Source organism: Cherax quadricarinatus, chromosome 8 (genome assembly GCF_038502225.1).
Source record: "Cherax quadricarinatus isolate ZL_2023a chromosome 8, ASM3850222v1, whole genome shotgun sequence".
Taxonomy (NCBI): domain Eukaryota; kingdom Metazoa; phylum Arthropoda; class Malacostraca; order Decapoda; family Parastacidae; genus Cherax; species Cherax quadricarinatus.
Genome location: NC_091299.1, coordinates 6,404,573 through 6,421,463, shown reverse-complemented (window position 1 = coordinate 6,421,463; position 16,891 = coordinate 6,404,573). Strand labels below are relative to the sequence as shown.

The following is a 16,891-nucleotide window of genomic DNA, read 5'->3' as shown; positions in this document are numbered from 1 at the left end:
TGGGCGGAGGTCAAAAGATTACCGAGGCACATAATGGGTCCAGGTTAGCAAACAGAATTGTAATGAAGTGTTGACATGTTCTCATCTGATTAGTCATAAAGAGGTGTTAATGTATACGTTATTTCAGGTACAGAAACTTCATGGTGATGGACATTACTTGTGACTGTTCCCTGTGCCATGATTTCCTTGTTTCGTGACATTGTTCCCTGTATCATGACTGTTCGCCATGATTGTTCCCTGCATCTTGGTTGACTTCTCGGCACCATGATTGGTTCTTGCAACATGACTGGTTCTTGCAACATGACTGGTTCTTGCATCATGATCCTTTCTTGTGCATTGACTCTTTTATGTACCATAACTGTTCCCTACACTATGATTGGCAGTTCCCTGCACTTCTGATTTTTTCCTATACCATGACTGTTCGCTGCACCACGGTTGACAGTTCCATGCACCGATATTGTTTCCTGTATCATGACTGTTCCCTGCACCTTGACTGGCAATTCACTGAACCTTGACTGACTGTTCCCTGCACCATGACTAACAGTTCCCTCCATCCTGATTATTATTATAATCAAAAAGAAGCGCTAAGCCACAAGGACTATACAGCCCCTCCATCCTGAATGTTTCCTATACCATGATTGTTCCCTGCACCATGACTGACAGCTCCCTGTACCTGCTCCCTCCACCATGACTCAGTTCCCTGTTTCTTGACCATTTCCTGCACCATTACTTTGAACCATGGCTGACTGTTCCCTGCACCATGGATGCCTGCTCCGTGCACCATGGCTGCCTGCTCCCTGCACCATGGCTGACTGCTCCCTGCACCATGGCTGACTGCTCCCTGCACCATGGCTGACTGCTCCCTGCACCATAGCTGACTGCTCCCTGCACCATAGCTGTTCCCTGCACCATGACTGACTGCTCCCTGCACCATGACTGATTATTCCCTGCACCGAAAATTTCCTTGCACCATGACTGCTGTTCCCTGCACCATGACTGCTGTTCCCTGCACCATGACTGTTCCCTGCACCATGACTGCTATTCCCTGCACCATGGCTGACTGCTCCCTGCACCATGGCTGCTGTTCCCAGCACCATGACTGCTGTTCCCTGCTCCTGGGTAACTATAAACTGCTGCAGTAACAGCTTGCATTGCCTCAGTTCACCTCGTCCCCAGCCACTCTACCTCACACTCGTGCAAGAACAAAAATAAAATCACATAGCTAATATATATATATATATAATATATATATATATATATATATATATATATATATATATATATATATATATATATATATTATATCGTACACATAGCTAATATATATATTATATCTTCGTGTGCTCGAAAATAATGATTAATAATGACGCTGACTAATATTCTCTGGATTTTTTTTTCTGAAAGCACACTAAAGATTCCAGATTTAGATAATGCCGAAATGTAATATTTTTAGAATACACATTGTGGAAAACAGATTTATGTAGGAAAATACTATTTGTTATATGTTAGCGAGTAAAATAATGAAAATTGCTAGACTAGAGGGAGACGGGAGCCTCGTCCCTGTGAAAATTCAGTTCACATTTCCTGTTCGGTGGTGTCGTGTCTCCGTATATTTTTCCTGCATTTTCGGCGGGGATTTCTGCGACATTTGGATCCGTTATCAGTTGAGAATGTGGCGAAGGTGATAACGATAACAAGGTAGTGTGTTAGCTGTCAGTGGTGCAGCTGAGAGATGTGTTGCCACGTCAGTGTTGTGTGTTTATTGTGAGGAGGGAGGAGGGGGGTCGAGGCCGCGGGAGTTACAAAAGTGAAGGTTGCAGTATGAAGAGGACGACTATGGCAGCTTATGGCGATGATGAGGTGAATACTGTTGCTCTTTGTTTTGATTCGATGTGCAGTTGGTGCTTTATTAGTGTTTTCTCAAATTACACGCATACAACGCACCGTCTGCCTTTCTCCTTCACTTGTTCTTCCATCTTTCTTTATCATATCCTACCATTGTTATGTCCTCCACCTTCCTTTGTCATTACCTCCACCTTCACCTCCATCCATTCTGTTCCACCACAAACTAAATCATCCTAGTCGTAAAAGCCACTTCAGTACCATACATGTTCACTTTCCTACAGTACCATACATGTTCATTTTCCTACAGTACCATACATGTTCACTTTCCTACATTACCATACATGTTCACTTTCCTACATTACCATACATGTTCACTTTCCTACATTATCATACATGTTCACTTTCCTGCAGTACCATACATGTTCACTTTCCTGCAGTACCATACATGTTCAGTTGACTTGCTCGAGCAACACATTCTGTCACCACCAGTAACAATGGAAGGAAAGTGAACTAAACAACACTTAAAGTTTCATTAAGTATAAAGAATATATTTATTTTGGGTCAGATTCAGAGAACTTAGCCACATGTTTTACCGTGTTCCTGATATATATATATATATATATATATATATATATATATATATATATATATATATATATATATATATATATATATATATATATATATATATATATATATATATATATATAAAAATTTATATATATATATATATATATATATATATATATATATATATTTATATATATATATATATATATAATATATATATATATATATATATATATATATATATATAAATATATATATAAATATATAGAAATATATAGAAATATATATAGAAATATATATATATATATATATATATATATATATATATATATATATATATATATATATATATTGTTATAATAAAGTTAGGTAAGTTTTCTAAGATTCTTTTGGCGCAAAATTAAAATTTTTTACATTAACATTAATGAAAAAACTATATCTTTAAACGTATAAGAGAAAATTTTAGAAAGGACTTAATAAATTTTAAATGAGTTCTTGCTAATTGACCGGTTTTACATATTCGGCACGACATATATATATATATATATATATATATATATATATATATATATATATATATATATATATATATATATATATATATATATATATATATATATATATATATATGTGTGTGTGTGTGTGTGTGTGTGTGTATGTATGTATATGTATATAATGGAACTAATGTCTTTAAATTGCACTTAATATTTCATACAAATACAGTTTTTACTTAATAATGCTTAATAATAATACTTAATACTTAATAATTAATGAGTTTATCTTCAAACATAAGAATTTGAAATGTTTTTCACCTTATTATTATTAAGGCTGACAGATTTCATTACATTTGCTGAAAATACATCCTGGCCTTAGGGATTCCATCAACCCCCTGAGGAGGTATACTCTTATAATGCAAGAGGGCAAAAAAAAAAAAAAAAAAAAAAAAAAAAAAACAGGGGTAGGTTCTGCTGTACACTTTCAATCCTAACTGACATTTGCAAGGGTTAATTAAGGCATTCATCGTGATGAGCTATGAACTAGCTCCAGTTCTAAACCTAATATATACAATATTTGATGACAAAAACACAAACGTATGTGAATTGCCAAAGCAGTCAATATATAAGAAAAAATTGCAAGTGAAGAAGTAATTCTGTGCTAGTAGTTAGCCTGATGACATTCTTAGGAGAGTTCACCCCTCGAATGAAGTTCCTTGTGCTGGTAAGGGGCTCTTGATCCGTGTAACTGAACCTGGCTTCCCTTTCCGTGGATCAAACCTTAATACCTCCCAACCCCCCCAGGCACTGTATGACCCTAAGGGTTTATCACTTCCCCATAAATGTAGTAATCTAGCCAAATAAGGACAGTGTAAAAGGCCTCACCATAAATTTTGTGAAATGTGTTACCTGCAAAATTAACAAGAGCATCAGGATGTATCAAATTTTTGACTGCTACCGTGAGTACAGTATAAAAAATGGTACTAGATGAGATCGTGCAACTCATATTTCTAAAGAGCATTTGAATTCTCTTTTGTCCATCTCAACAGGTTGTGCCAACTCCCACAAAAAACAAGACAGTTGATTAATATGTCATGTGATGAAATACTGACAACAATGGAACAGTCAAACAACCCTAGCAGTCTACTGCTTATTGTGAGATCATCTATAAAGATTTTCAGTGAATTAGTGTATTTATCCAAAAGTATGGCTTCAAGAACATACATGAAGAGAGCTAATAAATGGAGAGTTAGAGGTATTGGGAAGATGGAGAGAATATTTTGAGGAATTGTTAAATGATAATGAAGATAGGGAAGCTGTGATTTCGTGTATAGGGCAAGGAGGAATAGCATCTTTAGGAGTAAGCCGGTTGTGAGTGTGGGGGAAGTTCGTGAGGCAGTGGGAAGAATGAAAGAGAGTAAAGCAGCTGGGATTGATGGGATAAAGAAAGAAATGTTGAAAGCAGGTGGGGATATAGTTTTGGAGTGGTTGGTGCTATTATTTAATAAATGTATGTAAGAAGGCAAAGTACCTAGGGATTGACAGAGAGCATGCATAGTCCCTTTGTATAAAGGCAAAGGGGATAAAAGAGAGTGCAAAAATTATAGGGGAATAAGTCTGTTGAGTATATCTGGTAAAGTATGATAGAGTTGTTATTGAAAGAATTAAGAGTAAGACAGAGAGTAGGATAGCAGATGAACACGGAGACTTTAGAAAAGGTAGGGGGTGTGTAGACCAAGTGTTTACAGTGAAACATATAGGTGAACAGTATTTAGATAAGGCTAAAGAGGTTTTTGTGGCATTTATGGATTTGGAAAAGGCATATGACAGGGTGGATAGGGGGATCAATGTGGCAGATGCTTCAGGTGTATGGTGTAGGAGGTAGGCTACTGAAAGCAGTGAAGAGTTTTTAAGAGGATAGTAAGGCTCAAGTTAGAATATGTAGGAGAAAGGGAGATTATTTCCCAGTAAAAGTAGGCCTTAGACAAGGATGTGTAATGTCACCGTGGCTGTTCAATATATTTATAGATGGGGTTGTAAGAGAAGTGAATGCGAGGGTCTTGGCAAGAGGTGTGGAGTTAAAAGATAAAGAATCAAACATAAAGTGGAAGTTGTCACAGTTGCTCTTTGATGATGACACTGCTTTTCGGAGATTCTGAAGAGAAATTGTAGAGGTTGGTAAATGAATTTGGTAGGGTATGTAAAAGAAGAAAATTAAAAGTGAATATAGGAAAGAGTAAAGTGATGAGGATAACAAAAAGATTAGATTGTATATCAGATTGGAGGGAGAGAGTATGGAGGAACTGAATGTATTCAGATATTTAGGAGTGGTCTTGTCAGCAGATGGGTCTGTGAAAGATGAGGTGAATCATAGAATTGATGAGGGAAAAAGGGCGAGTGGTGCACTTAGGAGTCTGTGGAGACAAAAGAACTTTGTCCATGGAAGCAAAGAGGGGAATGTATGAGAGTATAGTTATACCATATACCAACACTCTTTTATGGGTGTGAAGCATGGGTGATGAATGTTGCAGGGAGGAGAAGGCTGGAGGCAGCGAAGATGTCGTGTCTGAGGGCAGTGTGTGGTGTGAATATAATGCAGAGAATTCGTAGTTTGGAAATTAGGAGAAGGTGCAGGATTACCAAAACTATTATCTAGAAGGCAGAGGAGGGGTTGTTGAGGTGGTTCGGACATGTAGAGGGAATGAAACAAAACAGAATGACTTCGAGAGTGTATAAATCTGTAGTGGAGGGACCCCTCATGGAAGGTTCCTTGATGTTGGTGAGGGGCTCTTGATTTAAGGAATTGGATCTGTGCTCCAGTTCCCCGAATTAAGCCTGAATGCCTTCCACATCCCCCCTCCCCTGGGCGCTGTATAATCCTACGGGTTTAGCGCTTCCCCCTTGATTATAATAATAATAATGTAGTGGAGGGAAGGCGGGGTAGGGGTCGGCCTAGGAAAGGTTGGAGTGAGGGGGTAAAGGAGGTTTTGTGTGCGAGGGGCTTGGACTTCCAGCAAGCATGTGTGAGCATATTTGATAGGAATGAATGGAGGCAAATGGTTTTTAATACTTGACGTGCTGTTGGAGTGTGAACAAAGTAATATTTATGAAGGGATTCAGGGAAACCGGCAGGCCGGACTTGAGCCCTGGAGATGGGAAGTACAGTGTCTGCACTCTGAAGGAGGGGTGTTAATGTTGCAGTTTCATAATTGTAGTGTAAAGCACCCCTCTGGCAAGACAGTGATGGAGTGAATGATGTAAGTTTTTCTTTTTCAGGCCACCCTGCCTTGGTGGGAATCGGCCGATGTGTTAATATAATAAAATGAAGAAGCTTATGTATTTAAGTTATCACTGATGTCTGTGTTGTTAGTGCTCTACGAAGCAGGTAGGGGAACAGTACCTTGTAAGAATGAATAACACTTGATCCAAAAAATTGGATCTAAATTCCCCTTCCTCTGAATTTGATTGCCCCCAGTGCCAGAAGGGCTTGTATAACTCCAACGGGTTTAGTGCTTTCTCATGAATTTATTCTAATACCTCATTGTACCACTCTGCAGACGTCGCCGCTGCTGGGCACCAGGGAAGCCATGTCCAAGGAAGGAGAGGAGGGGGGCAGGAGCAGCCCCCGTCACCCCTCAACCCATAAACCATCGCCCCTCAGGTCGTTCACTACATTCGTAAAGCAGGTATAGAACCCATACCCATGTGTGACCTTTCATTTGAGTGTGATCCCCTTGCTTATTAATTTTGACCCTTAATGATAAAAGTCAGTGCTGTAGCTGGAACAATTCACAGCTAACGTACAAATTCAAAATGAAAACCAGACAATGGTTTAGTTCTACCTGGACCATTCTCAAGTTGCAGGAGACTTGATAATGTCCAAAGTACTGTAGCCCAATTTTTTTTTTTGTTTACATCCCTTAATTTGGGGTTTAATTGTGAATGTGAATTTATTCATGTGTGACTTAAATTATATGAACCTTGACTCTAATTGTGACCCTTAACTAAGAATGCCTTCATTCAGGTTCTTGGGTTTCAGGTCTTCACGGCCAACAAAGAACTGAATATCGAATGTAATAGTGCAAGTATCCTTAAATACAATACAAATGCACAAAAGATACCGTCATACCTGGTTGGCTGTATACTAAAATGAGATTTTCATTCTTCAGTTATGACATTGTGTCATCAAGGTTAAAACGACCTTTCTTTCAGTAGTGAATGACCTATACAAGTTTAATGTTTTTTGTGAATATTCTACTACTACTACTAATAATAATGCTAATAATGTTAATGCTACTACTATTACTGCTATTACGACTGCTACTATTACTATTACAACTACTACTACTACCACCACCACCACCAGTACTACTACTACTATTACTACCACTACCTACTACTATTACCACTACCTACTACTATTACCACTACCTACTACTGTTACCACTACCTGCTACTATTACCACTACCTACTACTGTTGTTACCACTACCTACTACTGTTGTTACCACTACCTACTACTGTTGTTACCACTACCTACTACTGTTGCTACCACTACCTACTACTACCACTACCTACTACTACCACTACCTACTACTACCACTACCTACTACTACCACTACCTACTACTACCACTACCTACTACTACCACTACCTACTACTACTACTACCCACTACTACTACTACCACTACCTACTACTACTACTACTACTACTACCACTACCTACTACTACTACTGCTACTATACTACTGCTACTGCTACTATACTACTACTACTGAATATTAAAATGGTATAAAATGCCGACAGGTTGTTAGTTAAGACACCTATGCAACAGTTAGCTTTATTTCGAAACGTTTCGCCTACACAGTAGGCTTCTTCAGTCGAGTACAGAAAAGTTGATAGAAGCAGAAGAGACGTGAAGACGATGTAATCAGTCCATCACCCTTGAAGTTTTGAGGTGGTTAGTCCCTCGTTCCATAGTCTGACTATGGAACAATACTCTTCAGTACTCTTCTCCAGACTGAGGGACTAACCACCTCAAAACTTCAAGGGTGGTGGACTGATTACATCGTCTTCACGTCTCTTCTGCTGCTATCAACTTTTCTGTACTCGACTGAAGAAGCCTACTGTGTAGGCAAAACGTTTCGAAATAAAGCTACCTAACTGTTGCATTTGTGTCTTACCTAACAACACTACTACTACTCCCGACTACTACTACTACTACTACTACTACTACTACTACTACTACTACTACTACTACTACTACTACTACTACTACTACTACTGCTACTACTACTACTACTACTACTACTACTACTACTACTACTACTACTACTACTATACTACTATACTACTACTACTACTTTGTATTATTACAACTACCTACTACTACTATTACTATACTACCAGTGCTACCACCGGTACTACCACTTGGTAAAGAGACATCTCTTTTGCACCACTGAATGAGACATGTTTAGTTCTTTTGCATGTACAGTATATAATAATAATAATAATCACTCTTCTATAAAGCCCATTGAAAACAGCTAAAAATGTACTCTTGTTTATTAACATTCTTTAGTATGTAGATTGCTAAGTAATGACATCTTGCTCTACAATTATCTGATGAAGGTCAACTTATGGCATGGACAATGTTGTGAGGCTCTCCCTGCCCAGGCACTCTGATAACCACTGTCCTCAATCTCCGTTCCCACAGGTGATGAAGAATGTGACTTTGGAGCCTATGCTGTTCCTGAAGATGATGGCTGAGGGCAACTATAAGGTAGTGGCAGATACACTTGAGATCGACCGAGTGTGTCGTGTCAACCTCAACTTCACAAAGGAAGAATGTATTAACATGGACAGTGACAACTACAGTGATGTTCAGGTGGGTTCTCCACTTTCTTTGAGATAGTTTATTTAACTGAGTGACATCAGTTTACTAGACTGATTTTTATTTGCACTAGTCCCTCTAATTTGGTAACCTTTCACTGATTTCTTGAGACAAAGCCTAAATATGATATTGCAATTTAAGATATCTTTTATTAATTTAAAATGTTAATTAAACTAGTCGTGCATTCATGGGAGAAGTGCTAAACACATTGGGGTTATACAGCACCTGTGAGAATGGGAGGCAGTCAGGAAAGATAAGTTCAATTCCTTAACTCAAAAACTCCTCATCAACATTAAGGCACCTCACTTGAGGGGCAGTCTGGTTGTAGCTCCATGCAGATAAATACCTTAGATTATAGCAGGTAGTATTGAAATTTCTGCTTCTTGATTATTGCATAGACTTATAAAAATGCATACTGTAAAATGTTTAACATAAGTATATTAATATCCTCCAATTCTAAAATCATATTTTTTAGCATACCATTCAGCTATTTTAGGAGTGTTTCTTTCTTCAGATTGCTGTGCAGAAATATGAGAACACATTCAACTACTACCAGAGTTTGATGGATAGTCTGATCCCTTTAGCTGTGGTGTTATTTATGGGCTCCCTCAGTGACATCCATGGCCGTAAGCCACCAATGCTGGCTGTCTTGATGGGCTTTGTGGCTGTTGCTGCTATTTATCTTGTAACATCTTTAAATCCTTCATGGCCTGTTGAAGTGCTGTATGCAGGCCCCTTAGCAGTGGATATCACAGGCTCATGGGTTGTGTTTAATATGGCGGTCTACAGCTATGTAGCAGATATCACACCCCCTGAGAATCGTACAAAAAGACTGGGATTCTTGGATGCCTGTTGGTATCTTGGTGGACCATTGGGTCGCCTAATAGGAGGCTGGCTGTACCAATTTGCAGGCTACCCTGCAGTTTTCTTCTTGTCTGGAGTTTTATGGGGCTTTTGCTTTGTGTATGTATTACTATGGATACCTGAGAGTGTTAACAAATCCATCCAGAGGCGTAGTGAACAGGAGATGAAGGATGCTCGCTTGGGTCCTCTGCAACATGTAGTGGCCCTGCTGAGGACTGCATTCAAGGCCAGACCTGGACGTAACCGTATGTATCTTATGATATTACTGATCCTCAAACTCATGGTCTTCCTGGTCCAGGGCCATCAAGTGTACCTGTGGGCTAGGCGTGTGCTTGGATGGAAACCAGCAGTGTTTTCCACCTGGAGCAGCTTGGACTCGGTTGTGCACGAATTTGGTATGGTGGTCTGGGTGTGGGTGGCAGCAAGAATGAGTATGCACGACACTATGGTTGCTGTGGGTGGATTGGTCTCCCTCGGGATATGGTCAGCAGTACTGGCTTGCATTATTGGCCCTGAGACATGGTGGCTGGCGGTGGTTGCATCAGTGTTGGGCATGTTTGAACCTGCCATAGAACCAGCCATTCGAACTTTGCTCACAACAGTAGTTGGAGTGAGTGAGGTTGGCAGAGTCCTAGCTCTCTCTGGCCTCCTGGAGTCTGCATGGTTTACAGTTGATCAGACCATCTACACTGAACTCTATAATGCCTTCGTCAAAACATTCCCACAGGTAAGTTTTTTTTGTTTTGTTTTCTCACTTTCCCCTCCCTCTCTGCTCCATATACATACATACAAACTACAGACAGGCTATTTCTACCTTACATAACATGTCTGGTACCAGATGGAAATGCAAAGAAATAGATTAGCAAACATCTGATGGAAATTATTTTGTTTTACAAAATTCCAGATTAAGTTTGGAGTTGGCACTTCCTTCATTGTGAACCTAATCAGATTTTGTACGTGGTAATTAGAAAGGAATATAATGGTTATCAAGGCTTATGACATGATACCTTACAGAAGTTCAGTTAACGAAATGAAAAAAAATACGGGATGAAGGAAAAAAAATCTTAGACAAATACCAAAATATATGAAATGCAGAAGGCAAAATTGGCGAGTGAGGCCACAAGTTGAAGAATGTCGATAATATTTTTGTCCCATTCTCTGATGTAATGGAATAATCTAATAAAGAGATTCCTTTATTTCCATGTTCATATTACTTGGAATAAGTGCATGAATGATTCATTAGTTGTTGGATTTCAAACGTGAAAGCTTCAAAATATATTGAAGCTGGGAACTGGGAAGAAGCGGCTTGAGACATAGTGTTAATTATTAAAGATGTTAAAAGTTAAGGAAATGGACAAGGGGATAGACATCACATCAAGGCATGATGACATAATTCAAGATACCCAAGAGTATTGACAGGGCAGGCAAAGACTGAAAAAGGATGGGCCAAACAAGAGAGAGATTTAATACCAAAATGATTGGTTAAATGTAAAATACCTTCAGTGTAAAGGTAATGGCAGGCTTCTTTTTTTTTTTCAACAAGTCTACCGTCTGCCACCGAGGCAGGGTTACCTAAAAAGACAGAAAATCCCCAAAAAGAAAATACTTTCATCGTAAATCAACACCTTCACCTCACTCACACGTAATCACTGTTTTTTCAGAGGTGCCCAGAATACAACAGTTTAGAAGCATATATAAAGATATATAACATATCCCTCCAAACTGCCAATATCCCAAACCCCTCCTTAAAAGTGCAGTCATTGTACTTCCCATTTCCAGTACACAAGTCTGGCTATATAAAAATAACCGGTTGCCCTGAATCCCTTCACTAAATATTACCCTGCTCACACTTGTATGGATTTAATACTTTAGTGTATATGATAGAATCTAGGAGATTAATAATCATTTTTTTTTTCAACAAGTTGGTCGTCTCCCACCGAGGCAGGGTGACCCAAAAAAGAAAGAAAATCCCCAAAAAGAAAATACTTTCATCATCATTCAACACTTTCACCACACTCACACATTATCACTGCTTTTGCAGAGGTGCTCAGAATACAACAGTTTAGAAGCATATACGTATAAAGATACACAACATATCCCTCCAAACTGCCAATATCCCAAACCCCTCCTTTAAAGTGCAGGCATTGTACTTCCCATTTCCAGGACTCAAGTCCGACTATAAGAAAATAACTGGTTTCCCTGAATCCCTTCACTAAATATTACCCTGCTCACACTCCAACAGATCGTCAGGTCCCAAGTATCATTCGTCTCCATTCACTCCTATCTAACACGCTCATGCACGCTTGCTGGAAGTCCAAGCCCCTCGCCCACAAAACCTCCTTTACCCCCTCTTTCCAACCCTTTCGAGGACGACCCCTACCCCTCTTTCCTTCCCCTATAGATTTATATGCTTTCCATGTCATTCTACTTTGATCCATTCTCTCTAAATGACCAAACCACCTCAACAACCCCTCTTCTGCCCTCTGACTAATGCTTTTATTAACTCCACACCTTCTCCTAATTTCCACACTCCGAATTTTCTGCATAATATTTACACCACACATTGCCCTTAGACAGGACATCTCCACTGCCTCCAACCGTCTCCTCGCTGCTGCATTTACCACCCAAGCTTCACATCCATATAAGAGTGTTGGTACTACTATACTTTCATACATTCCCTTCTTTGCCTCCATAGATAACGTTTTTTGACTCCACATATACCTCAACGCACCACTCACCTTTTTTCCCTCATCAATTCTATGATTAACCTCATCCTTACCACCACCCCACCCCATCCTTCATAAATCCATCCGCCGACACGTCAACTCCCAAGTATCTGAAAACATTCACTTCTTCCATACTCCTCCTCCCCAATTTGATATCCAATTTTTCTTTATCTAAATCATTTGATACCCTCATCATCTTACTCTTTTCTATGTTCACTTTCAACTTTCTACCTTTACACACATTCTCAAACTCATCCACTAACCTTTGCAATTTTTCTTTAGAATCTCCCATAAGCACAGTATCATCAGCAAAAAGTAACTGTGTCAATTCCCATTTTGAATTTGATTCCCCATAATTTAATCCCACCCCTCTCCCGAACACCCTAGCATTTACTTCTTTTACAACCCCATCTATAAATATATTAAACAACCATGGTGACATTACACATCCCTGTCTAAGACCTACTTTTACCGGGAAGTATTCTCCCTCTCTTCTACACACCCTAACCTGAGCCTCACTATCCTCATAAAAGCTCTTTACAGCATTTAGTAACTTACCACCTATTCCATAAACTTGCAACATCTGCCACATTGCTCCTCTATCCACTCTATCATATGCCTTTTCTAAATCCATAAATGCAATAAAAACTTCCCTACCTTTATCTAAATACTGTTCACATATATGCTTCAATGTAAACACTTGATCTACACATCCCCTACCCACTCTGAAGCCTCCTTGCTCATCCGCAATTCTACATTCTGTCTTACCTCTAATTCTTTCAATTATAACTCTACCGTATACTTTTCCTGGTATACTCAGTAAACTTATTCCTCTATAATTTTTACAATCTCTTTTGTCCCCTTTCCCTTTATATAAAGGGACTATACATGCTCTCCGCCAATCCCTAGGTACCTTCCCCTCTTTCATACATTTATTAAACAAAAGTACCAACCACTCCAACACTATATCCCCCCCTGCTTTTAACATTTCTGTCATGATCCCATCAGTTCCAGCTGCTTTACCCCCTTTCATTCTACGTAATGCCTCACGTACCTCCACCACACTTACATTCTGCTCTTCTTCACTCCTAAACGATGGTAGACCTCCCTGGCCAGTGCCTGAAATTACCGCCTCCCTTTCTTCCTCAACATTTAAAAGTTCCTCAAAATATTCTCGCCATCTACCTAATACCTAATACCGAGGGATAAAAACACCAAGGGATAAAAACACAGTAATATATACCACAAAATATTTCAAAATTTCTATATACGTACGTATTTATTTATGGAAATCATGAGTGAATTTAATTCCTTGCTAACACTATCTTCTTGGTATTTTTCTCTAAACTTATTATTATAATTGACTATGTTTTATTGCCACAACAGTGGCAACTTTTATTGATAGTTGTACCTCATTTTCATTATTGTCTCATGAAATGTTTTAATATTGGAGAATTTAGCACTTTATTAGAGGAAATATATTAATCTATCAGTATGTAACGATATAGAGTCGTAACAAATTGTTTCTTATTTTTGTTGGCCAATTGTAGGTCTTCGTTATATAAATATGTACAGTTTGTGGTTTAATGAAAAGAATGTGCATTGTATGTTGTCTACAATGTATTCACAGATCAACTTTGTAGTGCAAAGCAGTTTGTGTGTCGTGCTGATTTTGGTACTGGTGTTCCTTCGTCTGGACATGGGTCGACAACCTGCAGCCACTCATACCCATGACCCAACACTCTCTACCCACACCACCTGTGACACCATCTACAGTGTGCAGGGTACTCAAGTAGACCAGGGCAACAAAGATGATGCTCACAGTCCTCCCAGTGACAGTGCCCATGCCCATCATACATAACTAGTATGTTGAACTCTGCTAGATGACCACATTTATAGCAATATTGTATATATTTATTTTTTTAATTACAGTTTTCCCATGTTTTGTGTGAAGGAAATATGTACTGTATGGAGAATGGGCAAGGGAAAGATAACCAAATGCATTTTCTTTCTTAGATTAGTACTAAATTTACACTATATACGTATTTGCACTGAAATGCGTATATGCTGTGTACACTGTGATATACAGTATATCTGCTGAACCTATTCTCTTTATACAGTATGTCTGTTAAATCAATTTTCTGTCATACATATTTATAATATATTCATAATATTCCTCCAATGAGTCTTATTTTTTCTTACATTTCATACAATTAGAGAATAATTTTCTTACAGATAGTTACATATTAAAGTACAATTTCGTGTTTTAATCTCTGGGAGAATAATGTGTACTGTATTGTACAGAGTTTGTAAATGTATACACCCAACCTGTTTGTGAAAACTATATAAATTTTTGTTTTTGTATTTGTGTGTCAAGACTTGAAGTTTAAAGATTCCTTCATTGAAGCTGGTGCCATGCTGATAAAAAGCTTGATCAAGGAATTGGAGGTAATTCTCCCTTGGGTTAGAACTGTGACCCTTATGGGTTTAGTGCCTACTAATAATAAGTCTGTTGACTTTACTATCTTTATTGCCATGAAAATGTGTCTTGGCGTGCTTTACGCTGCCAAATGTTGATAAAAAAAATTTCAGTTATGTGATGTATGAATTAAAATAAATTACTTGCACACTTTTTAGCAGTGGTATTTATTTTTATATCCTGTATAAGCCAATTATATAGGAATGATTTCAGACTGTATATAAATCTTAAGGAGTCAAAGTATTGTATTCCTGTAAAGTTAAAACCATCTTCATTAAGGTTTGCTGTTTTTTTAACACACTTGGGCAGTTTTTTATATATAAATTCATTGACCATTATTTAGTTGTAGCTACAGTTAGAGTAAGAGGTAGATGGGACAGGCGGAAGGTGGCAACAACAAGTAAGAGAGGTGAAAGTGTATAAACTAAGGGAGGAGGAAGTTCGGGCGAGATATAAGCGACTATTGGCAGAAAGGTGGGCTAGTGCAAAGATGAGTAGTGGGGGGGGGGGGTTGAAGAGGGTTGGAATAGTTTTAAAAATGCAGTATTAGAATGTGAGGCAGAAGTTTGTGGTTATAGGAGGGTGGAGGCAGGAAGAAAGTGGAGTGATTGGTGGAATGATGAAGTAAAGGGTGTGATAAAAGAGAAAAAGTTAGCTTATGAGAGGTTTTTACAAAGAAGTGTTATAAGAAGAGCAGAGTATATGGAGAGTAAAAGAAAGGTGAAGAGAGTGCAAAAGGAGAGCAGATGATAGAGTGGGAGAGGCACTGTCAAGAAATTTTAATGAAAATAAGAAAAATTTTTGGAGTGAGCTAAACAAGTTAAGAAAGCTTAGGGAACGTATGGATTTGTCACTTAAAAACAGAGTAGGGGAGTTAGTAGATGGGGAGATGGAGGTATTAGGTAGATGCCGAGAATATTTTGAGGAACTTTTAAATGTTGAGGAAGAAAGGGAGGCGGTAATTTCATGCATTGGCCAGGGAGGTATACCATCTTTTAGGAGTGAAGAAGAGCAGAATGTAAGTGTGGGGGAGGTACGTGAGGCATTACGTAGGTAAAGCAGCTAGAACTGATGGGATCATAACAGAAATGTTAAAAGCAGGGGGGGATATAGTGTTGGAGTGGTTGGTACTTTTGTTTAATAATTGTATGAAAGAGGGGAGGTACCTAGGGATTGGCGGAGAGCATGTATAGTCCCTTTATATAAAGGGAAGGGGGACAAAGATTGTAAAAATTACAGAGAAATAAGTTTACTGAATATACCAGGAAAAGTTTGTAGATGAATGGTTCAGAGAACCGACATGTTGATAAATTAGACACATGTGCAACTCTTGGGTATCTTTATTGAGAAAACGTTTCGCTACACAGTGGCTTCATCAGTCCATACGTAGGAGAAACTTGAACAGGAGGAGAATGAGGTAATCAGTCCCTCAACCTTGAGTCGATGTGTTCAGTCCATCAATCTTGAATATTCAAGATTGATGGACTGAACACATCGACTCAAGGTTGAGGGACTGATTACCTCATTCTCCTCCTGTTCTTCAAGTTTCTCCTACGTACGGACTGATGAAGCCACTGTGTGGCGAAACGTTTTCTCAATAAAGATACCCAAGAGTTGCACATGTGTCTAATTTATCACCAGGAAAAGTGTACGGTAGGGTTATAATTGAAAGAATTAGAGGTAAGACAGAATGTAGGATTGCGGATGAGCAGGGAGGTTTCAGAGTGGGTAGGGGATGTGTAGATCAAGTGTTTACATTGAAGCATATATGTGAACAGTATTTAGATAAGGGTAGGGAAGTTTTTATTGCATTTATGGATTTAGAAAAAGCATATGATAGAGTGGATAGGGGAGCAATGTGGCAGATGTTGCAAGTATATGGAATAGGTAGTAAGTTACTAAATGCTGTAAAGAGTTTTTATGAGGATAGTGAGGCTCAGGTTAGGGTGTGTAGAAGAGAGGGAGACTACTTCCCGGTAAAAGTAGGTCTTAGACAGGGATGTGTAATGTCACCATGGTTGTT

General features: G+C 38.6%; 1 protein-coding gene across 4 annotated transcripts in view; it reads left to right on the top strand.

Annotated features, from left to right (window-relative positions):
• The window catches only part of LOC128685223 (probable peptidoglycan muropeptide transporter SLC46), a 74,216-nt gene extending 59,191 nt beyond the window's left edge, over nt 1-15,025 (top strand). For 2 of the 4 annotated variants that reach the window (XM_070082814.1, XM_070082815.1), the window contains exons 2-5: nt 6,467-6,595; nt 8,623-8,793; nt 9,314-10,390; nt 14,020-15,025. In XM_070082814.1, the coding sequence (XP_069938915.1) occupies nt 6,497-6,595; nt 8,623-8,793; nt 9,314-10,390; nt 14,020-14,250 (1,578 nt within the window). In that variant the 5' untranslated portion in view covers nt 6,467-6,496 and the 3' untranslated portion in view covers nt 14,251-15,025. Of the gene's footprint in view, nt 1-1,571; nt 1,861-4,010; nt 4,065-6,466; nt 6,596-8,622; nt 8,794-9,313; nt 10,391-14,019 lie in introns of those variants that run through there. The other 2 variants (XM_070082813.1, XM_070082812.1) reach the window with 2 other exon arrangements.
• The last annotated feature ends 1,866 nt before the right edge of the window (nt 15,026-16,891 follow it).